The sequence below is a fragment of the Dipodomys merriami genome, unplaced genomic scaffold (assembly GCF_024711535.1).
Source record: "Dipodomys merriami isolate MVZ:Mamm:240054 unplaced genomic scaffold, mDipMer1.0.p SCAF_4, whole genome shotgun sequence".
NCBI lineage: Eukaryota > Metazoa > Chordata > Mammalia > Rodentia > Heteromyidae > Dipodomys > Dipodomys merriami.
This window is the reverse complement of record NW_027205603.1, coordinates 88,308,524-88,336,182: the sequence shown is the minus strand read 5'-3', so window position 1 is coordinate 88,336,182 and position 27,659 is coordinate 88,308,524. Positions and strand designations below refer to the sequence as shown.

The window sequence follows — 27,659 nt, the reverse complement described above, 5'->3', positions numbered from 1 at the left end:
GCTGAGTGTGGGCTCAGTGGGGACTGAGTGTGTGCTGAGTGTGGACTGAGTTGTGCTGAGCGTATGCTGAGCATGGACTGAGCGTGTGCTCAGGGTGTGCTGAGTGTGTGCCGGGCTGATGTGTTTCAGCAGCCTGCAGCTCGGGGCTCTAAGTGCAGTTGAAGGACATTGTGAGAGTGTATTCTCGGATGTGTATGTGCACGTGTGTGTGCACACACTTCTGGCACACATGCACTCGGTGAGGACAGAACCAGACCAGATGGAAGGGCTGGACCTGCAAAACTCGAGGAGGCCTTCCTTGTGCTTCGCTAGTGTGCTGTGTGCACCGTGGACTCGTCACTGACCAGGTCAGGCCCCGCTTCCCTGGGGGCCACACAGCACACAACAGGCCCTGGCCGGACAACCCTCGCTGGACCCTTCTCCCTCCAGGGCTGGGCCCTGTGTTCTCATCTTATGGGTAAGGACGCAGAGCTCAGAGAGGGTCCATCACCTGCTAAAGGCCACACAGCCCCCAATGTCAGGCCAGATCCCTGGTAGATCGGATACAGCTCTTGGGGACAGGGCTATTCTGCAGCTGCCCTGTCTTCATCAATGTCTGCTAACCACAAGGCTGGCTAGCACCTGAAGGACCTTTATTTTACATGTAGTTTTAATTAAATTAGTTCATTCAATTAGTTGCCCTGATCAGTTAATCGATTTGTGCAGCTGAAGAAGTGTGGTTTAAACCAGAAGTTGAATTTTAATTAGAAACAGCTACATGAGGCAAGTCCTTTTATGAGCTTGAAAGAACGGCGAAGGAGATGGGCGTGCTGGCCAGTGCTGCAGAACTTCGTGTCCCCTGGACCAGAGACAAAAGGCCATTACACGTACCACATTGGGCAGCCTGAAGACCCGTGGAAAGGCTGTAACTCCAGCTCCTTGGGAGGCTGAGAGGGAGAGGATTGTGATTCAAGGCCAGGCAAGAAAAACATTCAAAAGACCTCACTTTACCAGAAAAATCTGGGCATGGGAATGCCTCTCAGCACAGCGAGACAGAACATAAATAGGAGGATCACAGTTCAGGCGTAAGGGATGGGATAAGAAGGGACTTGGTTTATTTGCCTGAACTCTGGGCCTGGGCACCGTTCTGAGCTTCATTTTCTCAAGGCTGGCGCTCTACCAGTTGGACCACAGCTCCACTTCCAGCTTTCTTGGAGTAGTTTATTAGAGATAAGAGTCTCACTGACTTTTCTGTGTAGGCTGGCTTTGAACTGCGATCCTCTAGGCCTCCTGAGTAGCTAGGACACATGAGCTGCCCGTGTCCCTCGAAGATGGCACCTCTTGTTTATTGTTGTTTTCTCTAGCTTGGGACCCCGTAGTTCTTTGCTGAGTGGGCTGTGGCTTCTGGTCTCTCCTGTGAAGCCAAGACCTAAGCCCCAAGTACAACAAAAAGTTGAGTCAGCCCGGAAGGTTCTGTGACATTATTTCCTGATGGGTGCGCTCAGCCCAGCTCAAGGAGGTGTCGTTTCCTCCCTGTGGGAGCGGAGGCAGTGGATGACTGAGGGGGTGTTTCAGGAAGCGGGGGAAGGGGGCGAGGCTGGGCAGAGGAGCTGCTGAGCCAGGACACGCCCTGCTCCCCTCTGGGGTTGACCGCCCCGTGTCCCATGCCACCCCGCAGCCGGTGTCCCTCTGCCCCAGAGGGTATCCAGGGTGGGAGGGCAGGGGGTCACGTCTCCGGGTGAAGCAGACCTGTTTGGCAGGGAACCTGAGCAACTTGGAGGACAGGGCTTGGTAATCAAGAGCCCTTGGCCGACTTTCCTGGGGTAGCAGATTACTCCAGTGACCCCCAGAGAGGCCGGCTGGAGAGGCGGGTGTCAGGTTTGCATTTCCTTGGCCGGGTCAAGCTACCCAAGGCAGCTGAGTTCTGTGGGATTGTTTTATAGATGGCCATGGGGAGGGGAGGGGACTGGGGGAGCGGGCGTTATACCCGACCCCAGCCAGCCTGGGCCCTCAGTGGGAGAGGCCTTGTCTCTTCACCTCTCTAGAGGCCAGGCCAGGCCACAGGCCTCAGAAGACACATGGGAGGGAGTCACAGCCCCGGTGCACGCGTCGCTTCCCCTGGGGGTCTGGGGTTCAGTCAGATGGGGAAACCGAGCCTGGCCCAGTCCCTGGATTCTCCTACTCATGGCTGCCTGCTTCTCTCCAAGACGAGAATACATTCCTCGAGCGGCCTGTGGGCCCCGAGCCCCTCCGCCCCGGTGTCCTGTGTCTTCACCATCTTCCCACCTTCCCTGCCAGCCACCCCCCTACCTCCCCTCCACTTACCACCCTGGCCTTGCCCTCGCTCGGCCCTGGGAGCTGACCTTGGGCCTTCGTGTGACCTTCACCATCAGACCAGGCCGTGATCCTAACCAGAGCCCGTCCACCCCCCCCCCCCGCCCCTTTCCCGCCATTCTGTGTCCCCATTGGCTTCCTGGTTCCCAGGTCGCTCCCCACACCGGACCCCGGCCTCTGGGGAGCGAAAGCTAGACTTTCCCAGAAAAGGAACACAGATGTTTCCAAGTGACTCAAAGAAGAGCTCGACACATTCTACAAGGTTCTGGCAAAGTCCGCCTGGCTCTGGCCCTGGCCTCCCAGGCGGCGGGGGGTGTGCCTCCTTCCTGCTGCGCTCATGGGAGGCAGGGACAAGAGGCCCCAGCCGGTTCTCCTCCCAGGCTCCAAGGCTAGCCCCATGCGGGAGTTTGGGCTAGCCTCAGCCCCTCCTCTAGGCGGTGAAAGTGGAGGAAAGGAGAGGACCACGAGCCTTCCCTTCTTCCCTTCTGGCCAGCGTGTCTGTGCCTGCAGTGGGCGGCCGGTGGGTAGCTTTCCCCTCCCAAGCACAGTGCTCCCTTTGACTCCTCCCAGCCTGCTTCCTGCTTCCCGCTTCCTGCTGCCTTCCTGAGCAAGGAGAGCCCCCAGGCCCGGCCCAGCACCAAGGGCCCCTGCTGTCAGGGTGCAGTGACTGCCGGGCAGCACCTGCTTGGAATCCAGGCTGACACAGCGAACTGAGCCTGTCCCCTGTCAGGAAGAACTGTTAGGAGACCTGTGGTGGGGACGCTGACGTCTCTCATCACTCCGTCCTTGTGACCGCGTGGGATGGGCCACTTCCCATCCCCAGCATGCGGGAGAAGCGGGGGTCAGAGCAGTGAAGAGGTCGCGGCAGAGCCCAGGCCGGGGGCAGGCCTTCTGCCACACAGCTCGGGTCCTACCCATCAGATGTCTGCTAGCGGGAAACAGATGCTTGCAAAGGCTCCTCCCATTGGTCTGCCAGCCTCGCTGCGTAACAAACACTCCCCAGAGCTCGGTCGTGACCAGCCAATCTTGTTCCTCCGCAAGTGCGCCAGCTGGGTTAACTGCAGCTGGGGACCAGCGCTGCTCCGCACATTGTCTCTGGCTGAGGGAGGCCGTGTGTGGGAGGAGGCGATGCGGGCGGTGATGGTGATGACGGGAGGTGTCACTGGCAGGGACACGGGGAGTCGTCACCCAGGTTCTCACTGTATGGGACCTCAGATTAGACTATGGCCACCAACCTCACCCAATTTCCAGATCCACATCCTCTCTTACCCACAACGTGTTTGTGTCCTGCCTCTTAGAAGAATGCTCTAGAAGCAAAGCCCCTGCCCTTCCCTGCTCCAGCGTGACCTCTACCAGCCACCAGCCCCGCGGCGGCTTTGGGCCCGTGAGCCTGGCTCTGTCTGCACAGCGCTTTCTGTCCTTCCTGCCCTTCCCGGGGCCGTGGGACTCGGGACCCGCCTGGCCCCGCGCAGCACACAGACCCTGGCCCGCTTGCGCCAGCCAGCCAGCCCTCCTCAAGCTCCTGCAGCGTGGACTGCCTCCTCCCCGTCCCCGTGCACTTTCCAGCTCTCTGGGACGCCAGTCTCTGGGCACAGGAAGTGGTCTGAGGCGTGCTGCGTGCACAGCTTTCTCTTCATGGCTGTGACAGGAAGTTTGCACATGCAGGTCGGCTCCATTTCCACGCCGGGCAGCTGACGGGCCCAGTCACTCAGCACACGCAGTTAGCGTTTACTTACGGCTGGGCTGAGCCCATGGCAGGCACTCTGCATATCCTCTCCTGGTGGTCAGTCTGAGCATTTCTGTCTTTCAGATGAAGAAACAGAGGCTCAGAGAGGTGAAGTAACCCCGCTGAGGTCACCCAGCAGGTAAGCCCTCGGTTCTTTTCCTTCCGGGGAGCTTGGGAAGATGGACGCCCCAGCAGGGCTGTTTCTGTGTGTGGTGATCTTCAGCAGAGGACTCTTGCTTCTTTGAGCAGACAAACCCAGAGCCCCAGCACCCTAGGCTCAGCGATGAGATGTCTGACGGATGGTGGCTGTCTCCAGGGAAGTCCTTCCGAGTGGCAGGCTGTCTAGGAAGCAGAGCCTGGGCTCACTCTAGGGCCAGCCGCACCCCCCCCCACACACACACAGTGACGCCCTGAGCAGTGCACAGTTGCGTAGTGTGGTTTGTAGTATTTTTGGTTGCATTGTTTTTGCAAGACAGAGGAAGTCTGGTGGCTCAGTGCGTCCTTCCCTCCTGATCTGCCTGGCTGGGGTCAGGTCGGAGGAGAGGAGAGCAGAGCAGAGCCTCCCGCTCTGGGCCCCACGACCACGGGCTGCTGGCCATAGCCAGGCACTGTCCTGTGGAAGTTTGCCATTGCTGTTATTATTATTACCATCAGTCTTCTATGGGACTCAGGCCAGATGTGTACAAGATCTCCGGGCCGTGTGCAACACACATGGCTGAAGGAACCTTTGTTCTTTGGGTTTGGCTGGCTCTCAAGCCACTACCACTTACTTTCTGAGGGCCTACTAACACTTCCAGCAGGGGAGACTGACAGGAGAGGAGGCACGAAGGATCAGGTATTACAGATTCTGGAGTAAGGACATTCCTATGGTGGGAACAGCACATGCAAAGGTCCTGAGACAGAGGATGTGTTTCTGTATTTGCCTCTCCTCAGTGCCCGCCCCCAACATGGCTACTGCTCAGTACTCTCCTCTGTCTGTTACCTCCATGTCAGTAGGACTGTGGTGATGGTGGTAGTTGAAGGAGTTGTACAGCAAGAAAACAGAATGAGACAGTTGGGTGGGACAGAAGAAAGACAGAGCCGGATGTGGCTCTGCACACTGCACACTGCACTTCGTGGCAACCTTTAAAATAGCTTCTTGTTGTTGCTTTGTGGTTATTCTCTCAGCACATAATTTTTTTAAGTAAAGCTGGGCGTGTCCAGCACGCTACAGTGCACACTTTGTGGTTCATAATCAAATCAGAGGGAAACCAGATTCCCAAGTAGTCAGAAAATACACCAAGGTACCTTGGAGGCTGATGCTGAGCCTGGGGATGGAGGCCCCGCAGGTGAAGGCTGGGCCACAGGGCGGCAGAGGCCAGCAGATCCTCCAACTGGAATCTCAGTCAGGCCCAGACTCTTGCCCGTTCCTCTGGGCTCCTTCGGTCTGTTCTGCTGGCCGGCCATACCTGGCTGTCAGACCCAGGGTCTATATTCAGCGCAGCCCTCCTGTCCCCGGGCCCCGGCCTCCTGCGGGCACTCCGATTGGCAGGATTGATTCTCCGCACGGCCGCGCTCGGGGATGGGCTGTGCCTGCGGTCCTGCCGGGCTTCCGGCCCTTCTCACCTCTCCCTACACAGACCTGCAGCTCCCGAGCCAAAAACTCATTTCCGGGAGCTGCAGCTTGGCCTTCACCTCGGGCCCAGAAAGCCTTATTAAGTCTTCCATTAACTGAATCTCATTCAGCTGGAAAGAATCATCAGAAGCAATTCCGCCTGACCACTGGTCTGTGAGCTCCTGCGACTTTCTTATAAAGAGCGTGGTTCCCAGAACCCGGGTGCCTGGGCTGTGGGTCCAGCTCTGCCGGGGCCTCTCCCCCGCCCCCCCCCCCGCCCCGGCCTATGGGTAGCCAATGGGGCACCGGGGCCTCCACCTGTGTCACACAGGCCCAGTGTGTGCCCAGTGACCCCATGTGCACCCTTCACAGCGGTGCAGGCGCCCCTGACCCCTCGCCCCATCGCCAGACTTCAGAGTTCTTGGCTTGACTCACTCTTCCATTAGTTGCCCGGATGTAAACATTCAGAATGTGTGCCTCCATCCTGTCTGCGTTCCCTAACCAATGCTCTGCGTGATCCTTCTCCATTCATGTTGATTTTGCCCCTGGTCTGCCCTAAGCAGCAACCCAGCAGCTGCTGCAGGTTCCCTGGGGGCAGGCAGGCACGGCCAGGCTGGAAGAGGCTGAGCCGTTAGCGGAGATGAGCATGGTCTGGGACGTTTTCCTTTCATCTTGCCTGGCAGAGCCAAGGCTCAGGGCTCTGCGCGCTTCCTGGCTGAGGGCCCAAAGCAGGGACTGTCTTCCCCAGCAGAAACCGAGTGACCTGAGCTGCTCCCTCACCCGCTGAGCTCTGGGGGACGGGGGAGGCACAAAGCTCAGATGGAGGCCTGTCCAGGCAGTATTGACCAGCCTGGGGAGCCAGCAACCCTTGCCTTAGGTCTCCGAACTGGCTGTCACAGACCCAGGTATGGAGGAAAAGCCAGGCCTCCTGAGCCATCCAAAGGGACGGGTCACCCAGACACAGGCTGGTGTTGACTTGGAGCCCTGGTCTCTCCAGCCGGCTGAGCGTACGATGTGGTCACTTGCTGTCACCATCTCTGGCCTTAGACTGTTTTCTCAGCCACAGAATGGGGATCATTGTTCCAGGTCCTGTTCCAGGAGCACCGCGGGGATTGAAAGAACGTTCCAGAGCTGGAGAAATGCAGCTGCAAGGAAGTCCTTGCTGGGCAGAGGGATGCGATGCACCCCGCAGCTCGGGGCCGTCACCCTGCGTTTCAGGCAGAGGTGTTGGGAAGGCAGGCGCTGTCAGGGAACAGAGTCTGGTCCCCACCGGCCCTGTGCGTGGTCAGCTTGAGGTGGCCCAGGAAGACGGCCCCGGGGGCCTGGGCGCTGGCGGACAGCAGGCCAGCCGGGTCTCAGGTTTGCCTGCTGGTATTCCAGGGTCCTGGCAGAGGACAGCAGAGCCTGGGTCAGACCCAGGAGATGCCCTGTGGTGGGAGGGAACGCCCGCCTTGCACTCTGGTACTCGGAGCACCCTCTTCTCAATTGGAGGGACACCCACGACCCCAGGGCCCCCCCTCAGAGCTTCCCAGCTCACACTCTGTCTAGCTCACAGCTGACCTGCAGTGCGCACACACACACACACACACACACACACACACACACACACACACACACACACACACACACACACACACACACACACACACACACACACACACACACACACATACACACACACACACACACCTCTGTAGGATATAGAGAACGCTGGTGCCCAGGCATCATGTGGAGACCTCATCAATAAAACTTGGATCCAAAGCCCACGTGCTTGTTGCTGCACTAACCAGAGAGGGCAAACTGACCCAATAATTTACCCTCTCTCGTTTCTTACCTGAGAGTAATGGTGCTTGTCAAGAGCGCCAGTGTTCCAGGCGCGCCTGCCTGCACACACGCACAGGCACACACAGACACGTGCAGTTCTAAAATCTTCTTGCTGATGCTGGTCTCCTCCCCGACAAAAGGTAGCAATCTGGAAAGGGATAAAAGAGTAAAGAATTCGGGGCTCAGTGGTAGAGTGCTTGCCTTACATACATGAGGCCCTGGGTTTGATTCCTCAACACCACATAAGCAGAAAAAGCTGGAGGTAGCGTGCTGTGACTCAAGTGGTAGAGCGCTAGCCTTGAGCTGAGGAGCTGAGGGACAGTGTCCAGGCCCAGAGTTCAGGCCCCATGACCGACAGAAAAAAAAGAGTAAAGAATTCGAGGGCTGCCACGTGTGGGTGCGGCGTGAGCCCCGTGCTGCCAGCCTGGTGAGCACCCCTCACCTGCCCCCTGTGGTCACGGCGCTCAGAGGCGCGGCCTGCACTGGGCTCTGGGTAGACCGAGCCTCCCTGAGCTCTCCAGGTGCAGCCTTGGAGCTGGGCTGTGGGTTGAGGCTTTGGCCCCTGTCCTGCATGCTTCCCCATGCCAGGAACGTCCTGAGATATCCCCCCTGCTTCCTCCCCGAGACCCCAGGAGATCAGCCAGGCTTGGCAAGGGGCACCTTCCCCAGGCCTCCCGGGGAACTTGTGAGTTTTAAAGCCAATGGGCAGAACGAGCCTGTTTTCCCCACTGTGCTCTGCCGTGGGCGGCCCTTTGATGGGCAGTCTGGGACAAGCTGTCTGGTCCTTCTGTCCCCCAGAAAGAGAACCTTGGGGTGTGGTGTGCCCACCTGCTGCCAGCTGAGCAAAGCTGGGACAGGCTGGTCCCTTCCCACGCCCTCAGAAAGGTGTCTCCTGTGGCGGCCGTGGTCCCCAGCACCGCTCCCCCTCCACACTTCTCCTGGGTCGGATGGAGGGTGAGTAGCGCTCTGTGATGACTGGGAGGCGCAGGGCTGAGCTGCGTGTCCCATCTGCTCTGCGTGGACGTGCCCTTGGGTGGGTGGTGGGTCTTTTGCAGGGGCCCTGGGACTGACCAGCCCAGGCTCAGGGGCAGGTGCCCACCCTGTCTGTGAAGCCAGGCTGTTTGGATCAGCTGTCAGCCCCTCCCTGAATCAGTAAGAAGTAGCACCCTGGGCTTCATTTTCCTGTTCTGTAATGCAGGTGTGTTGATCATTCCAGAATAAAACCCCCCACACCCCTGGAGCTCTCCGCACACAGAGGTGCACGGGAGGAGCTGCTGTTGCCAGAAGGGACCTGAACGGGTGCCAGCACCCATGCTTCCTTGCTCTCTTGTCCAGAGTGCAGTGGTGTGGTCGCTGTGCCTCTATTTTGCAAACCAGGACAGGGACGGCTGGCTGTGGCAGACTGGCTTGCCCAGGCCACACACAGCGGATGAAGAGGAGGGCTCTGAACCTATCTTCTTCCCACTGCTGCCCGTGGAAACGGAATCCAGACCTGAGTTCTACTTCAGAGTCGTAGAGCTGCCCTAGCCCCTTTGGTCAAGCAAATGGTAGATGAGACAGATCGCAGGTCGCCATGGTCATTTCTTACCCGAAGTGGGAAGAGACAACACAGGGCTGTCAGTCCCAGCAGAGAGAGACAGGCAGGCATTGGGGTGTCCTTGGCCCCCAGCCTCACCCTGCTCCAGCCCCCCAGCCCAGGCACGGTGGTGCTGCCCACATGAAGCACCTGGGTTTGCTGTTCATGATGTGACCATGAGCTCATGAGCCTGTGACCTCAACCTTCTGCCTCCATGTTTCAGCTGCACAAGGGACAGAATCACCCCAGCCCCACTGCTTTGAAAGCTGGGGCAGTCCTCATGTGGCCGCAGCAGGTGTGTGCACACCTTTCTCCAGCCTGAACTTTACAGGGGTACATGGGAGATGCCACTGCTAATATCTCTCTACTATCTTGTCTCCAAGTCTCCTGTCTCCTTGACTGTTTCAGGCTCTGGACATGCTCCACAGCTCCTTGCTAGCCTCTGCTCTCCTGACCTGCTTGCTCCATGGCTTCTCCTGGCCAGGCTGGCCAGCAGGGCTCTTTCCTATTCCCTAATCCATCCAGCCCCCCTTCCCCCAGGCCATCTGGCCTCAGCTGCTGTGTAAACACCCTGTGCCCCACTTCTCCCAGGGGACAGCTCACCAATCCATTGCCATGGGTGAGCGCCAGCCTAAGGGGGCAGCCACGGAAGGCAGCGTGGGCCTGGCCAGCTGCAGATGTGATCTGGAGGCTTCCTAGTGAGCTCTGCCCTTCTCTTCCGAGGGCTGGTCAGGGTAGCTTCACCCCCACCCAGCCCCTGTCTCTGTCACACCCCCGCAGCTCATGTCTGGAGATGGTTCACGTCGGACGCTTGCTGGTGGGTGACAGGCTCCCTTGTGTTAGCAGCCAGGTTTATGCTGTGGCTGAATTCCCCTGCTGAGCCCCAATAGAGCCTCTCTGCCTCATTGAGAGACTTCCCTGTCACTGGAGGGGTTGAAGTGTTCCTTTCGAGTCAGGGAGCGTGGGAGGAGGAGAACCTCTTTAGTCCACAGTGCCATCTTTGGAACCTCAACACGCAGAACTCCTGCCCTCTTCCTGCCCTCTCCCGGACAGTAAAACTCTTGAGTCCGCTGTCAAGCCCTGAGTAGGCGTTGCTCTGTTGTGATTGTCCCCTCCGTTCAGATCCGGGACATCGGCCTCCTCCTGGGGAAAGTCAGGGCCTGGGGGCACACGTGTGGGACCCCTTGTTTCTGAGCAGCCACGGGTGTTGTCTGGATTCTGCAGACTCCAGATTGAGCGCCCGGCCCAGGCCCATAAGGAGATTTGAGGATTTAAATTCCTGGTCTGCAGCTGAGAACAGGAAAACACACCGGGCCTCCACCCACGTGACGCAACCTGGCTGCCATGCTTCCTCTGAGCTCGCGTCTCCACACCGCCTGCTCCGAGTCACCATTTTCACTCCCAGAGGCACCAGGGGATGACAGGAGGAAGACTTGTGAGGGGATTCTCCCGTTACCCAGCGTCTCTGAGAATGTGGGTGCAGGAAGGAGCAGGGAAACGGAGGCCCCAGAGAGACAGACTTGCTGAGTGGTTGAGACAGGGCTGCTGTGCACCGGGCGTGCTGTGTGCGTCTCTGTGTGACTGTCTGTGTGTACACAGCGCTCACAGCACAGCTGTACCCCCTCCGCTCGCAGCCCCGTACCCCCGCTTTCACCGCAGGACTTCCTCGGCTTCCACCTACTGAGGCCACTTGGCTTTCATAACGACACCTAGAATTCCCCATTACCTACTGTGTGTGTGAGAGAGACAGAGAGAGGGAAACAGACAGACAAACAGTACTGGAGCTTGAATTTGAGGCCTTGTGCGCCCACATGCCTTCGTTTGCTCAAAGCTGGTGCTTTACCATTTCAGCCATACATCCACTTCCAGCTGTTGGCTGGTTAATTGGAGATAAGTCTCACAGATCTGTCTGCCTGAGCTGGTTTTGCACTGTGACTCTCGGATCTCAGCCTCCAGGGTAGCCCGGGTGGCAGGTGTGACACCACCTGCTTTTCTGGTGTGGCGAGAAGCTGTGATAAACAGTAGAATAGAAGCTGGTTGTGATGGCACGTGCCTGTAACTGCAGAATCAGGATGCTGTTGCAGGGGGATCCTGAGTTTGAGGACAGACTGGGCTACACAGTGAGCTCCTTTCTCAAAAGAAAAAGTGTATAATATATCAAATGTACAAGCCTGTAACACGGTCATATAGATCGATTCTCACTGTATGGTTGTCTGCTCCGTTTCTGTGTGATTGGCAGCACAATAGGTTTGTGCCAGTGTCTCTGTACACGTGCATGGATGTGCTTTGGTGTGACAGGCACATGTGCAATGAGCCGTGACATGCGTGTGCAATGGGCCATGGCATACATGTGGAACACGCTGTAGCTTCAGCATCACAGGCAACAGGAAGAATTCCATTCCATTGCCATCTTACGAGCCAGCCTCACCCATGTGCTCTGCCGTCCAACAAAACGTCACGCGTCAAGTGGCAGTCCTGGTACTAAATGTCCATTCTTGGGGGTCAGGAACTGTTCCTGGAACTTTCATATCCAACATCAATCCTATACACGGGAAATGTTTGCCGTATGCTTGGAGGAGTTTTATACAGGGACTGTCAGAGCTGATGGACCAGTCGTTCATCTGGTCACTTGGGAATCCAGAGTGAGCAGGGTCTGGACCGGTCCTCCCTTTACAGAGAGGACGGACTGCCTAGCAGTCAGAGGTGACTTTGTGTCCAGGCATTCTGCAGGCCCAGCTGCCTCAGGGCAGTGGATGGCTGGTGGCAGGGTAGAGACACCATCCTAGCCTATTCACCTGATGAGCTTTTCTGGCCGGGGCCATCCACCTCTCAAGCTCCACTTCTCCACAGCCAGGTTCTCCAGACGCTAAGGTTTTCTGGAGGAAGTGAAAACAGGTCCAACAGCAGCCAAGGCTGATCCCATGCTGGGGCCAGAGAGCAGATCCAGTCCTGGATCAGCCAGGCCAGTCAGCGGCCCGCTTCCTGAGTGACTCAGAGCGGGTGGGACACCCAGCTGCCGGCTGATCAGAGACAAAGCAGATGAGGGGAAGCAAGGCTCCTGCGGGCCTCACCCAGCCCAGGGCATCCTCGAACACCCTGTCCTCACTCAGGCCGCCATCATGGAGTGAGCATGATGCGTCTGCCTTCCACACTTCAGGGCCAAGGCTCAGGTCAGGAAGGAGCTTCAGCCAGGCACCACACTGGGCTCACCTTGGCTGGGCCGGAGGCTGTGGTCACAAGCACTTTGATCTCATACCGTGCCTGGAACAGGTCTGGCAGCCAGGAGACTCGAGGTAACTGGTGGGCGTCCTCGCTGCTGGTTGTCGTGGCATCTCAGGAGGGATGGTTTTCACTTGGACTGTGTAGATGAAAGACCCGGAAGGCAGCCCTGCCAGCCTCGGGCCCACCAAAGGGCTCAGCGCCTTTAGGATCTTCCACTTTAGGATCCCACTCCTGGTGCAACAGATCCCAAACCCACTCCCTGTCCCGTCTACCTCAAGCCTCTGCCTGCTGGTCCAGCCTTTGGTGTCTGCTGGGATCCTTTCTGAGGGAGGGTGCGACGTGGTGGCCTAGGAGAAATGGGCGGGCCAGCCTGGAGAACAGAGTGGGCCCTATCTGGAAGTTGGGGGACTTGGTTCTCATTTGAGCACTGGCACCATTTTGCTGTGTGTCCTTGGAAACCAGTCACTTCCCCTTTCTCCTGATCTTGGTTCCCATGCGTGTCAGTTGAAGTGAAACACAAATGTGACACGGGCTGGGGGCTTGGTTGGCTGCTGCTCCATGCAAGAAAGCAAGTTGTGGAGGGACTTGGGCGGTGAGACATGATGCTCAGGAGCTCCAGGAGCGCTCACACTGTGTGCCCAGCACAACGTTGAAAGGCTCCCCGTGATGGATCCTCAGCTCTCTGTGCCCCCGCCCCTGGAGAGGAGCCATTGCTCACACCACCACATTGTAGGTGAAGAAGAAACTGAGGCACAGATGTGGAGCAGAAGGATTTGATTTAAGGTAGTATCTGTGCTCACAAAGTTTTTGAAAGGATGACTGGTGGGGAGAGTCCTAGATTATTTTAGATGCATCGCTTTGGCCTGGGACTCTGAGGGCAGGAAGTTTCAGGGCAGAAATCTTCAGCTGTGCTTAGCCTGGAAGCTGAGAAGCAGGTCCTGCCTAGAGTCCAGGGCTCAGGCCTGTATCAGTCTTCACCACTGGCAGGGAGGCCCTGGCTTCCGCTTCCTGACCACTAACTTAAATGTGATTGGCTGATTTCAACTAAAACCGTCTTTGCAGGGGAAGCTGGGAAATGTAGTTTGAGGCATCCAGTCCTTGCAGCTCCATGGGGAGCAAGGCGGCAGGAGACAGCCCCCAGCTCCAGTGGACAGTATCCTCAGCCACAGATAGGGCTGTGCATCTGCATTTACATCGAGAACAACTAATTGGAAGACAGATAGGAATCGGGCTGTGTGAAGACAAGTCCTGCATCAACCCTGACCCCATTCTTTGGCCTTAACTATGTCTGCAGAGTTCGGGAGGGTTTCTGAATATCTCCTATCACATAGATCAGGGAGCGTGGACATCAGCAAGGAGCAGGCCCGTCATCCCCCGCAGCTGAGGCCCGAGGTGCTTCCTGGCCCTGAGCAGATGCAGGGCTGGCTGGAGTCCCTGGAGCAAGGCTGGGTCTGCCCACCGCAGCCAGGCGTAGCTCTGAATGACTGAATGACAGATTACAGCAGAAGTCAGACACAGCCAGCCCTGCCTCACCACCCAGGGAATGCACAGTGACCAGGGCCTGCATCTTCTTCCTGGAAACCCCGGCCTAGCTCAGAAAAGACATGTCTTGTACAGACAAAGAAGGGAGAGGGGAGGGACGGCTAGAAACGGCTCGCAGATCGGAGATGGCACGGTGTTGGATAAGGAAGGGCCTAGTCCAAGCCAGCGCTGCATTTCCTGATGGACACAGCGAGTTGCTTTCTGCTCTTAGCCTCAGTTTCCTTATTTGTAATTTGTCAGCCAAAGTACATTCCAGCTATTTCTACACTATTCACACCCAGCACACAAGGCCCCCGAAGCCTCTACCAGGTGTCAGCTAGGACTGGTGTGCAAACCGTAAGAAGAGTGCAAATGACCGGACAGCCCCATGTAGCCGTGGCCTGGAAAGTTCCATTTCTGCAAAGGTGTAAGCCTGAGCACTCCACAGGAGGAGAACTCAGAGCACCTGACAAGTGGGAGCAGAGGGGGCAGGGCGACCATCCGTGACACTTGGAGGAAGCTCTCTCCAGGAACCAAAGCTGGCTGGACCCACTGATTGGAGCCCTCCGGGCAGCCCTCCTCTGGCTGCAGCCCATGTGGCCAGCCCTAGGACCCACACGCATGCTCCCTCACAGCCCTGCTGCCGCCTGGTCTTACCTGAGGCCTGGCTGTTGCCCTGGAGACCTTCCATGCAGGTCCTGGAGCCCCAGGCCACTGTGGCAGCAAGCAGGAAAGGGTCAGCCGTCCAGGGCCTGGAGGAGTTGAGGCAGCTAGAGCAGCTGGTCAGAATCGTGGCTGTTTTACCCCCTGGCTGTCCACTTCCCAGCCTGATTCCCTTTGTGCTTTTAAATAATCTGCCCAGGCCAGGATCCTGTTAGCCTTGTTCCTCTTTCTTTTTCTCTTTCTCTTTTTTTTTTTTTTTTGTGGGTGACAAGTGTGGAGCACGGGGAGGAGGAACAGAACTAATGTGTGGAACACCCCTACTCTGGTCTGGTCACTTGTTTTTCCAAGTCACGTCACCTACCTCAGCCCTCCATGTGACCATTATCCATGCCGTTTTGTGGGTTCAGGAGCCAACCATCAGAGAGGCAAAGCGTCTAGCCCATGACACACAGGGGCTCACGTAGGAAGCCCCTAACTCACCTCTGGGGTGGGCAGTCTTCCCCAGGTCCAGTCCTGGGGGCCAGGGAGCTGTGTTTTCTGGACAGGAACCAGAGGCAAGAGCAAGTGTGGCCTGGGTTCCGTCATGTTGCTCCTAGTCACAAATAAAACAATCTGCTTTATATAATACAAGCGATTTATTCTCTTACACAACTGCAAACTCAGACTGGAAGCTGATAAGCCATCCACAGCCCCTGCCAGGCTGGTCTCTGCAGGAGGAAGCCAGGGCAGGCCCTGGTGGAAGGATGGGAGAGATCACAGTATGCATGTCTCATGGTTGTTGTTTGTGTCAGCACTGGGGCTTGAACTTAAGGCTTTTCACTCTTTTTGTTGTTGTTGGTGGTGGTCCTGGGGCTTGAACTCAGGGCCTAGGTATGTCCCTGAGCTCTCTTGCTCAGGACTAGCACTTTTTGAGCCACAGAGCCACTTCCAGTTTTAAATTGGAGACAAGAGTTTCACAGCTTTTCCTGCCTGGGCTGGCTTTGAACCACAGTCTTCAGATCTCAGCCTCCTACGTAAGCTAGGATTATAGGTGTGGGCCTTTCATTCTTGCTTGGCTTTTTTCCTCAAGGATGACACTCTACCACGGGACCCACAGCTCTCCTTTTGTATTTGTTTTTTCTTCTGGAGATAAGAATCTGCCTGGGTTTTCTGCCCTGGCTGGCTTCCCATTCAATCCTCAGACCTCAGCCTCTTGAATAGCTAGGATGACAGGCATGAGTCACCAGTGCCCGCCTTTCTCATGTCTCTTTCTTCTTTTCTTTGCAGAAGACAGGTTGTGTCTCTTCACTAAGATGCCTGCTTAACCCCCACCTCCCGGAACAGGCAAAGCTCTGAGTAAGTAAGGACCGTTGCCAGCCCCACTTCACACAGGACGGTGGCCTAGCTGGTGGCTCTGCACCCCATCCCAAGAGTTGTCCTGGCTTCCTTCCCCGAGGGTCCCTGGCCTGTCACAAGGATTAACAGCCCCTGAGCCCCTTGGAGTGAGAAAGGAAGTCACTGTCATCACGATTCGCTGAGAGGCATTATCTTGGGCTTTTCCTAAAGGACAGAGACAGAAGCCAGCCAGCACACCTCTAATGGCCTTTGGATGACAGACGCAGGCTGGATGACGCGCGGAGACGTCGGACGCAGGCTGGCCACCTCTCCACGACACTGACGTCAGCCTCAGCAGTCCCCCTCCCCCGCGGCCTCTGTGGACCCCTGGCCACTTCGATCGCACGGTGACTCTGGGAACTGCTTCCCATTTCCGTTCAGCTGGGTGGGATTTCCTCCCACCTTCGCAGGGACGCCCCGCGGAAAGCCACGGCGATGGCCATGAGGAAGCGAACCCTCAAATTGCTCACCTTCCTCGTGCTCTTCATCTTCCTCACCTCCTTCTTCCTCAACTACTCCCACACCGGGGTGCCCACCACCTGGTTCCCCAAGCAGATGGTCCTGGAGCTCTCAGCAAACTTCAGGAAACTCATCAAATTCCAGCCGTGCACCTGTGCCAGCTGCCTCAGCCAGCACGGGGTCTCAGCCTGGTTCGACCAGCGCTTCAACCAGACCATGCAGCCGCTGATGAATGCCCACAACGCCCTCATGCCCCAGGACACCTACCAGTGGTGGCTGGTGAGCCGGGGGTGGGAGCTGAGGGGTGGGGTGGGGCGGGGCACAGAGCCACGTGCTCAGATCTGTGGGCACCCCCCCCCCCGGGTGCTGCCAGGCCTTGGGCAGGAGGTAGATGATCGCAGTGTGTTCCCTCATTCACTCACTCAGTACTATCGAGTAGCTGTGGTTTGGAAGGCCGAGCAAATTGTTCTTGATGAGTTGCCTGTGGCTTGAGATGACAGAAATGATTGGTCTCACAATTCCAGAGGCCAGTGGTCTAAAGTGGAGGACGCGTTGGCAAGGGTGATTCTTTCTGGAGACCCTTGCACTGCATCCATTCCTCCGTGATGCCTCCAACTTCCGGGGCTTCTCTGTGTCTTGCTCTGCCTCTGCCCTGCATGTGCCTCCTTCCTTGGCTCTCCGGGCTGTGTCCAGCCTCCTTCTCCTCTTTGAGGATGCGTGTCCTTGGATCTGGGTGTAATCAAGGCCAGGAGATGTGGAAATGCCGCTTCTCGGGTGGTACTTGGAGAGGGCTGCCCTGTGGGGTGATGCACTCGACACCTCCCCCGACCTTTTCCTGGAGTCAAGGCTGCGGCCCCTTGCACCCCATGGAGACAGCACCCCTTGCACCCAGCCTTCCCCGACTCATGCTCCACTCGCATTCTGAACGCTTGCCTCCCTGGCCCAGCACCACAGCCCAGGCTTTTTCAAGGAGCTGGAATCACCAGCAGCAGACATCTGTTACTGCACACCGTTGGTATGCAAAGCTAGTCAGGATGGCAGGAGGCGGGGTCTTGGTTTTGGGCATCTTTTGCCATGTCCACCTCCCTTTCTTGTAACTTCTATTCCATGGAACATTCCTTCCGGGGAAGCCGATGGGGTGCTACAGAGAAAATCCCCTGGAGCTCACCCCGCCATGTGTGGGAAACCGGGGGAGCTAGCCTGTAGAAAGACACCAGGTGCTCTCAGCTCTGCCATGGTGGCTTCCCCCAGGTGACCTCGCAGTCTCCCTGTTCACCGAGTCCTGCTTCATCTTGCACCATCTTTGCGGTGGTGGCTTTGGTCCAGCTTCGGTGTCATGATAATCCCCTGGCCCCGGCCCGGCCCTGGCGAGAGAAGGGCTGTCGCAGTACAGGGGTATCTTCATATCATGCACCTCCCCCAGCACGGACCCTCAAATCACTCAAAGCTAGCACTCTACCACCTGATCCACAACCTCCCCTTGTGGCATTTTGGTGGCTAAGTGGAGATAAGAGTCTCACAGACTTTCCTGCCTGGTCTGAGATGCTCAGATCTCCGCTTCTTCTTGAGTAGCTGGGATTACAGGCGTGAGCCAACACCGCCAGTCTACTGCTGCTACTCTGTTGAAGGGCATAATAAACAAGCCCTGCAGCCCAGGCTCTAGAGTCTGCTTGGGGGGGGATCAGGAGCAGGATGGCACTGACACCCCCTTTGGTGGGAATCTTGCCTCTTGCCAGGGCAGGTGCCTGACACAGGTTGGTCAGCGTCCTTGCCTCGTGGCTAGCACAGGTCCTCACGCTTAGTAGGTACACAACAAACCCATGCAGAGTGAACGTGTGAGCTCTTCCCTGTGTCTCTCGTGTGGACTCCTGGGGACTCCAGGGGACCCAGCCATCCACGGCTGGTGGCCTGGGGACTCGGTGTCCGTCTGCACAACGCACCAGGCGGTCAGCACAGCGCGCCCCTCACTGTGTCTCCCGACTCTCGCCACAGAGGCTGCAGCGGGAGCGGAAGCCCAGAAACCTGAGCGACATCGTGCAGGAGCTGTTCAGCACAGTGCCCGGGGACGTGGACCCGGTGCTGGAGAAGAGGGCGGTGGGCTGCCGGCGCTGCGCCGTCGTGGGCAACTCGGGCAACCTGCGGGAGTCCTTCTACGGGGCTGAGATAGACAGCCACGACTTCGTGCTCAGGTGGGTGCCCTGCGCAGGCCGCCCCTCCCCACACCCAGGTCCTAGCTCAGGTCAGAAGGCCAAGGCTCCCTCCCTGGACTCCCTGCACACTCTGGGCCTCAGTTTCCCCTCACTGTTGAAAGATGGAGAAACACCTCTGGGTGTGGAGACCACACAAAAACTCAAGCGAGAGCCGGGCGTCAGTGGCTCAGGCCTGTCATCCTAACTACTCAGGAGGCTGAGATCTGAGGATCAAAGCCAGGGTAGGCAGGAAAATCTGTGAGACTTATCTCCAATTAACCACCAGAAAACCGGAAGTGGCGCTGTGGCTCAAGTGGTAGAGCGCTTGCCTTGAGCTGAAGATCTCAGGGACATTGCTCAGGCTCATAGTTTCAAGCTCCATGGCCCCCCAACTCCCCCAAATCAACTCAAGCTGGCAATCATTGGAATTCACCCCCATTTCACAGCCTAGGCCATCGCAGAACCAATATGCTTTTAATGTCATGCATTTCCCATGTCCCCAAGTAAACACCCCTGGAAGAGACCCCGAGTCTACCCAGGAGGTCGCACAATCCTCACCACACCACTCACAAGATGGAGTCCCAGGTCAAGGAGGGGCAGCCTATTGTCCACCCGCCTTCTAGAAAAGTCTCGTGTTTCTATTCATCCGGTAACTCTGTCTTCAGACCCTCTCCTAGTGTCCAAGGGAAGGTCCCCTTGAGGAGGAGAGTCAGATTCACAGAGAACTAAGTTCAGGGCCGCTATTGCGGGCCCCGAGGCCTGGGATGTGCATTCTGAGCTCAGGTCTCCTGGGTCACACAGAAAGACTGTACGATGCCTACTGGGCGTGGTTGCTAGTGACCGGTGATCTGTGAAGGAGATAGGTCAGCTCAACTAGAGCTCCTAAGAGCCCAACAAGAAGGCTGGGGGCCCCTTGTTCACATGAGGACACGGAGGCAGGTTCCTCACCCGAGGTCACCGCAGAGCTAGCTCCGGGCCCCACTAAGCGCCACCTCGCTGTCTCCTCTGTTCCCCCAGGATGAACAAGGCACCCACCATGGGGTTTGAGGCCGACGTGGGGAGCAAGACCACCCACCATCTCGTGTACCCCGAGAGCTTCCGGGAGCTGGGAGAGAACGTCAGCATGGTCCTAGTCCCCTTCAAGACCACAGACCTGCAGTGGGTGATCAGCGCCACCACCACGGGCACCATCACCCAGTGAGTCCCTCCGCGCGGCCTCACGGCCCGTGTCCCACCGGGCTGTTCTCTGACCACAAACAAGCCCGGCCACCTTGCGGGGGCCCGGCCTGACCACAGTGCCCTCAGGCCCCAGAGCATTCTGCCAGGGCCTTGCTGCCCAGACTCCCAGGGCACTCTTGGGTAGAACATACTAGAAGGGCCTCCACGTGTGGTAGTTCCGAGGGGAAGGATCAGAGGCCTCCAGGCCTGTGCCTCTAATGCCCGGCTCTGGTAAGTGCTTGTCCCCTAGGAGTGCAGGCATTTTTCCCCATGATGCACCACACCCAGTCCATGAGATTTATCTGTCACCAAATCCTCACTGTCTTTAGCGCTAGTCTCCACCAAACCACTTGATCCAGAGCCCATGCGGCCATCTGGATCTAATTCTTAAGAGGTCCTCAGGCCTTCCTGGTCCTAGGCCAGGTCTTCTGGGAACACAGTCCGACCCAGGATCTTGTGTTCCTGGAACTGCGTAGGGCAGTGCCTCCTGGGAGTGAGGGAAGAACCTGGCAGGGAGGACCCGGCCAGGCGGCCCTCTGAGCGGCCATCTTCCCCAGCCTGGCCCCTCAGGGTACTTGGCAGCCTGGATGGCACCAGTAAGTCTAATTTCATAGACGTCTTGGGTGAGCACCAGGGACTGAGTCACCCATCACCCAGCTCCTCTGCAGCTGGGCACAGGTGTTGTACTCTTCACACTGTGCCTGGAGCATCTAACATTGTAACGCCAGAGCATCCCGAAACCAGCCAAGATCGCCCCCTGGCGTCCTCCAGGGGCTGCTGCAGGAGGGTGGCTCAGAAAGCAGGAGTGGAGGCTGGAGAGGCCCTCTGGGTCTCCTCTCCGGGTCCGGCCTCACTGTCCAGAGGGTCCCCAGGCGGCCTCTCCCACACTAACCATCTTCTCTCTTCCCTAATCGCAGCACCTACGTCCCTGTCCCCCCGAAGATCAAAGTGAAGCAGGATAAGGTGCGTGGGGTTCAACCTGCCTCCTCCCAGCTGCCTCCTCCCAGCCTCCCATTGGGCTACAGAGAGTCTGAGACTGTCTTCAAGCAGGGGCACCAGCATGGCCTCGCTGCAGGGGAGAGACCCACAAAGCAGGGGAAACTTACACAGATTCAAGTCTTCGGTCCAACCACACAGACGCCTGCCCACAGCCCACCCTGGGTGGGCCACCCAGGGATCCAGGCCTTCCGCCTGCCCTCCAGGCTGTAGTTTGACCGTCACTCCTGGGTGCAGCAAGTTCTCCCGGGCAGACCCACCAATCCTTCCTCATCGCTCTCTACCCCAGGGAAACCCCTGGTTTGGGGATCTCAGGTCTCATTCTTGAGTTTCCTGGGATTTCTATTTCAATGTCACCACCCCTGGGGGACTCTCTTTCTAGGAGTTGTGGCCACAGTTCTCTGCGTCGCGCTTAGCTCTCTCCTCGCCTCTCAGGAATGGAGCTGTGTGCCTTGCCCCAACCCACTATGGAGGAGGGTGTTCATCAGGATCCTCTACAGCCGTACCATCGTGGCCAGGGTACCCCATTAGTGACCCCTGACCCCTTTCCTTGCTGACTTGAACTCACCCAAGGCCCCATCTTTGTCCCCAGATCCTGATCTACCACCCGGCCTTCATCAAGTACGTCTTCGATAACTGGCTGCAGGGCCACGGGCGGTACCCGTCCACCGGCATCCTCTCGGTCATCTTCTCCATGCACGTCTGTGACGAGGTGCGTGCATGCGTGTGTGAGTGTGCTGGCGAGGTGGAGAGGGGCTCGCTCGGGGGCTGCTTCCCCCGAGAACTCAGCCTCTGTGTCCCCACCTCTTCCTGAGCTCTGACGCTAAAACATTCAGCAGGCATTTGGGGGAGTCACTGTGCAGGAGTTGGGCCCGTTCCCATGATTCCCTCCGGCTCTTCTTCCTTGCTGTCTGTCCCTGACATCCGATTTTCCTGCAGGTGGACTTGTACGGCTTTGGGGCAGACAGCAAAGGGAACTGGCACCACTACTGGGAGAACAACCCATCGGCGGGGGCTTTCCGGAAGACAGGGGTGCATGACGCGGACTTCGAGTCCAACGTCACCGCCGCCCTGGCGGCCATCAACAAAATCCGCATCTTCAAGGGGAGATGACGCCCAGGGGGGGCCTGGGGGTGTCCTGCACCACCTCGCGCCTCTCTCTGCTCACGACCGCAGCATCTTGCTGGAGCCAATCCGTTCTGGAAGCTTCCAGGGCCGGCCTCGGGTATGCTCCAGCGTGCTCCTGGCCTCTCGCATCTCCACCTTTGACATCCAAGTTGCCCCCTTGTGTGCCAGGGCCGCAAAGAAGGCCCCGGCCCCTGCCCCACGGCAGTCCCCAGGCCGGGGGAGGGTGGGAGGATGCTGGGAAGGACACAAGCTTCAAAGAGGACAATCACTGGGGCTTTTGGATTTCAGGGCACAAAACACAGTGGACTCCCCTATTCCAGAGGCCAGGCAGTCCCCCAGGAGGAAAGTGGGCGGAGGCTGACTCCCGAGGAGAGCTGCAGCGCACTCAGCACCCAGCTCCCGCCGGGATGCTTGTAAATGACCGTTACCTCCAGGACAGCCACGCTGGGCCATGCAGGCACAGGGCGGCCGTGATGCCCTTTGCATGAAGCCTGGCCTCTTGCTTGGCGTGACCACCCCTCGGTCCCCCTCTGTTTCCAAAGCTCCCGGAGGGGCGTGGCCCGTTTCCCCCAGGAGTCACGTGCGTCCCCATGCGTGATCCCCTCCCAGAGCACGCCTGCCCGCATCATGTGCCTTTGAACTCGGGGAGACACGCATGCATTGGCTGAAAGGAGGCCAAAGCTCCAACTCCAGAAAGGGGGGGCTCCACCAGCACCCCGACTTTTGCTGCATAGCGGGCATCCTTTTCTCCCCCCAGTGTTCTGAGCCAGCTCTGGAGTTGGAATGAAGCTAGGATGGTGGGGGTCACTCAGGGCATGTCCGCGGGCTGGACACACCGTCCAGCCTGGTGTCTGTGACCCTCGAAAGCCACACGAGGCCCCCCCCCAGCAGCCAGCCTTGCCCCCGGGGGCCTCAGGTCTGGGCCAAGTAGGGGCCACCTCTGGTTTCCTGGGGGCTGGAGTGGGGACACCCATGAAATGGCGACCGGCTCTCTACATACCTCGTCTCACTCCGTCCTGTCTGCGCTCCTCTCCTCGCCTCGTTGCCTTCCTGGTTATTTATTGGTATTTTAAGCAAGTTCAGCCGACACGGCGTGCATGCGCTGGCTCTGCTGCTCCTGGTGTTGCGTTAAGCGTCAGAGCTTGGAGCGGGGAGCTGAAGGACGCCCCTCTCCTAGTCCTCACGGGGGTGGGGGTCTGGGTTCTCCGGGCTTCGGGGTGTGAGGGGTGCAGCCCCGGGGTTCGGGAAATGATCTGTGCATGAGCTTGTGCTCCCTCCCTCCCTTTTTTCCTTCCTTCATTCTTCCCTACTTTCCTTCCTTCCCTGCCTCTGCCCATCTCTCTCTTTCTGCCAGTATTGGAGTGTGAACTCAGGGCCTAGGCACTGACCCTTAGCCTTTTTGCTCAAGGCTAGTGCTTTACTGCTTGAGCCACAGCTCTACTGCTGGGTTTTTTTTGTTGTTGTTGTTGTTTTTTTAATTCTTCTTTTTTGGAAATGGGAGTCTGGCAGGCTGTCCTGCCCGGGCTGGCTTTGAGCCACCTCCTCAGAGCTCAGCCTTCCCAGTGACTTCGATGACAGACATGAGCTGTGCCCTTACTTCTTTCTGCCTCCTGCAGGCTGGGAACCTCCTGCGTCCAGGCAGCTGCTCACGGGGCTGGGGGAGGCGGAGGCAGGCCCTGGGCAGCGGGGTGCACATCCGCGGGCTCTGTTCTCGCCACGCCCCTTCTGCAGACCCCCAGGGAAGGATGACTGTCTTGGAAGGCGCTTTGGTCAGGGGCTATACATGGCTTTAGGTCATAGGTGAGAGTCTCCAGAAAATGCACACTAAGGTTGTGTGCTCTTCCTGAGTCTGTATCAGAGCCATTTTTTTGTGTTTGTTTGTTTTTTTGGTCAGTCATGGGCACTGTCCCTCAGCTCTTCAGCTTAAGGCCAGTGTTCTACCACTTGAGCACTGTCCCTCAGCTCTTCAGCTTAAGGCCAGTGCTCTACCACTTGAGCCGCAGCGCCACTTCTGGATTTCTGGTGGTTCATTGGAGATGAGAGTCTCATGGACTTTCCTGTCCAGGCTGGCTTTGAACCATGATCCTCAGATCTCAGCCTCCTGAGTAGCTAGGATGAGGATGACAGGCGTGAGCCACCAGCACCCCACTATCAGAGCATTTTTGTCAGAGCTTTTAGTAGATTCTCGAAGATTCATAGCCCAATGGTTTTTGTTTTCTTAAATACAAACCTGCTTCAGCCTTGCAATCTTCAGCCTTGCAATCTTCTCAGATTTCAGACTAAGAGGTGGTTGAGTCACAGTGAGGCCTTGGATCTGGACCGTACCTCTGGGGTTCCAGGGCTGTGTGAGCCCCACCCCTTCCTCCTGCCACGGGCCGGGTGAGGGGAGAAGGCAGCAGGGACCGGCTCAGGCCAGGCTGTGGCTCCTTGGGTTGCACCATGGGAGGACGGGTCCCAGAGTTGGATCAGCTGCCCTGAGCTCATGCTGCCGTGTTGCTTGCCTGCCCCCCTCCCGCCCCTCCCCTCCAGCCCACGAGCCCACTGTCCACCTTACTATGAGAAACAAGGGCCCAGATAGGCGACAGGGCTTGTTGTGAGACCCCGTGCTCATGGACAGCTTGAGCCAAAGCAGGACAGAGTTGGCTCTGTTTAAATCGCCCAGGGGCTCTTGGCTCCATCCTCAGGCCCTCCCAGGACGCTGCGCATGCCCGGCTCATCCATCCACCCTCCGGCAGCCAGGCCAACATCTTCACTTAACTAGGTACCACCTGTGTCTCATCGCTGTAGTAACAGGTGCTGAGCTGAATAAAAACCAGTCTGGGTGGCCAGAATTAAATACACCAATAAGCTTAGTTGGTTGGCTGAAGGAGGAGGGGGTGATACCCCACAGGGCGGCCTGCAGGGCAGAGAACAGCATGCCCTCCTCAAGGAGCCAAGGGGCCGCCCGCCCCACAGCCAGACCAGAAGCCCCCAATGCAGGGGCAGCCCAGGATCCTGGGGCCAATCAGCAGCCTCTGTCCCAGCCTTGTTTCCCAGTGAAGCAGGAGTCAGTTTTGACAGGTTGTGCCTCGGCCCTGCCCTGCCGTGGAGGGGAGACAGAGGGGCTCTGACAGCCCAGGAGAAGGGACAGGAAGCACCCCGAGGCAGGCTGGGAGAATCTGGGAGCGTCGATTAGCAATCCACATGGGCTGGGCTTGATGGGAAAAGCTACATCCAAAAATCCAGTCCCCAAACCAGGAGTTTGTTGACCAAGGATTCATGGGCAGCGTTAAGACAGGACCACGAAGGTCTGGGTGTCTTAGGGCCGTAGCAGCTGGGATGGGGCAGTGGGAGGGGGGTGGAACCCACAAGAACTTTTCAGATGGTGACATTTGTTCCAGGAGCCCCTGAAACAAGGAGCATAGGAATAGCACTTGGCTTCCCTTATCTGGCCATGGTGGCCATCCTGGGGAGCCGAGCCCAGAAAGGCCCTGGAGCAGCTGTGAGGCTGGCCGCTGGCCGTGTGCTCTCAGTGGCCATCTCCCGCCCTCATGAGCTCTAGATGTCATAGTGTCCGTCTTGGGCCCCTGAGCTGGGGCCTAGGTGTCCCCTTACCATGCATGGGGCTGCGTAGCCCTGTGACAAAACAGCCAGCCTGCTTCTAAGCCACATTTTCCTTCCAGGTTAAGGGTCAGGATTCCCCCCCCCCCCATTGGCTGCTCCCTGTCAAGGGCCCAGAGCAGGGCTAAGCTTTCAACCTGAGTGTGTTGTCCCCTCCCCTCACAGGCTAGGGAGGGTGTGGCCCTCTCAATCACAACTCCTTCCAAAGCCAAAAGTACTTGAGCACTTTTTCTTCTTTCTCTGCCATGTCCTCTGGTTGGTTGGTGGTGATGTGAAATTTGCTTCCTCTCCCCACGTTCATTTTGTTCATTTTGCAGCCGCGTGTCAGTTGCTCTGGGTGTATTTTTGAATGACATTAGCTAGTTTGCCGCCTCCAGCCCCCGCTGTCTTATTTATTGTTGAATATTTACAATGATCCGAATCAAAGTGAATTAAAACAGAGCTATTTTATTGTTCAGGTGTGTTTGGTGTTTTTTTCTAGCCAGGGCTCTGGGTGTGGTTGGTTCTCCACAGGATGTTTCAATGGGCTGATGGGTTGAGTGGAGAAATGGCTCCACATTCCATCTCCCCAGAGTCCCTGGGGCAGGGTCCTCCCCCACCAAGTGCCCACAGGGAATTCTGGGAGGAGCAGAGCATTCTGGGTGCAGCTGTGCTGCTCCTTGATGTGTGACTGTGGTGAGCCCCTGACCTCTCTGAGTCTCAGGTCAAATGAGAACCAACAGAGCAGAGTAAAATCACCAGCACAAGCTCAGGATGCTCAGCTGCTCTGAGTATTTGCTTGGCCAGACAGCGTAATGTACAGAGGAAGAGTCCACTCGTGACAGATCATTGCACCCAGGGAAGGACACACAAGTCAGGTTCAAAGTTGGCATGAATCTCTCATTTTAAAAGAAGAGGGAAAAAAAAGCCAGGCACCAGTGGCTCACGTAGGGTAAGCCTAGCTTCTCAGGAGGCTGAGATCTGAGGATCTCTATTTGAGGTTGACATGGGAAGGAAAGTCTATGAGATGGTATCCCCAGTTAACTTGTTAAAAAGCCAGAAATGGAGCTATGGCTCAAATGGCAGAGCACCAAGCTTGAGAAAAAAAAAAAAAAAAGCACCTAAAGGACAGCATGCAGGCCCTGAGGCCTAAAACCACTACTGGAACAAAAACCAAAACAAAGCACAAGTCTGGGATAAAGTTGGTGCTGGTGTCCATGGTATGTGTGGCACTTTCTAGCTTGCACACCACCTTGTTGGGCAGGAACTTGAATTCTCAAGGCTAGGGACTGGCGGTGAGTAGAGGTGGGGTTTAGGCTTCCTGTCCACCCTGCTGCCTCCTAGTTACTGTGTACACCCCGCAGTGTTCCTACGGCCCACTCGGGAGTTCTCCCTACAGCAAAAACATGCAAATCCAGGAGCAAAGTGTGCAGATCCGTTAGTATCATGGGCCCAGGCTGATGAGCTGTGGGTGAAGTGGAGCCTGTGTGAGCCCAGCTTCCTCACCAGGTAAAGTTGGGGTGCCTTAACGCCTACATGAACACTTGTCCTGAGGATACTAGGCGTTTGCCTTGGCCATGGACTTCGCAGGGCCTCTGGCACCCAGGAAGCCGCCAGCACTCCAAGTGGTTTCTTAATGTTTAGAATGTTCTTTCCTCTAGCACTTCTCTATGAAGGCCCTGTCTGCACTCCCAGGCTTGCTTGCTCTGTTGTTAACATCTCCCACCCTGATTTCTTTCCCCAGACAATATAGGTTGGCGCATTTCATAGCTGCAATGTGCACAAGTGGCCACTAGGTGGAAGCACACCAGTGTTTTCCCTGCCACTCCATAGGTCAGCAGGTCACCCAGTCACCCTTGGTCCTGTGCTTTGAGTGGCACCTGGGCCTCAGCCAGAGTCTCTGGCAAAGAATTAACCCAGGAAAGTGCCTGGGGCTGAAGACAGGCCTCTAGGATGCTCATTCACCCCCTGCGTACACTGGCTCCAATTCGCTTACGAACATTTCACTGTCTCCATAATCAGCATCTCCATATACCCTGATGCCAGGCAGGGAGGGGACTGGAGCTCTGAGGATGCCTGCGGCCCGGTGACACTGGTGGCAGAGCGGGGGCCTGGGCAGGCAGCAGAGGAAACCCTGGGTCAGGAGGGGAGCTGCTGAGAGGTGATGGAGGGTGCAGCAAGACTTCAGAAGTGAGGGCTGAGTGCTCGTGAGGGGTCTAAGAGCCCTGTCCCCTGGGGAGACAAGCAGACTCGCAGGGGGATGCCTCAGGTTACGGT

At 57.4% G+C, this 27,659-nt stretch overlaps 1 protein-coding gene across 3 annotated transcripts in view; it reads left to right on the top strand.

The window, feature by feature from the left end:
* Positions 1-25,858, top strand: part of St3gal1 (ST3 beta-galactoside alpha-2,3-sialyltransferase 1) — a 55,332-nt gene extending 29,474 nt beyond the window's left edge. Inside the window, exons 2-10 of one of the 3 annotated variants that reach the window (XR_011365714.1) lie at positions 4,124-4,178; positions 15,706-15,774; positions 15,985-16,551; positions 18,265-18,461; positions 19,479-19,658; positions 20,597-20,642; positions 21,268-21,387; positions 21,615-23,731; positions 23,780-25,858. Coding sequence is in view for 2 of the 3 variants with exons in the window: in XM_069991448.1 (XP_069847549.1) it covers positions 16,249-16,551; positions 18,265-18,461; positions 19,479-19,658; positions 20,597-20,642; positions 21,268-21,387; positions 21,615-21,788 (1,020 nt within the window). In the remaining variant the exon portion in view is untranslated. Of the gene's footprint in view, positions 1-4,123; positions 4,179-15,705; positions 15,775-15,984; positions 16,552-18,264; positions 18,462-19,478; positions 19,659-20,596; positions 20,643-21,267; positions 21,388-21,614 lie in introns of all 3 variants that reach the window. The other 2 variants (XM_069991448.1, XM_069991449.1) reach the window with 2 other exon arrangements.
* The last annotated feature ends 1,801 nt before the right edge of the window (positions 25,859-27,659 follow it).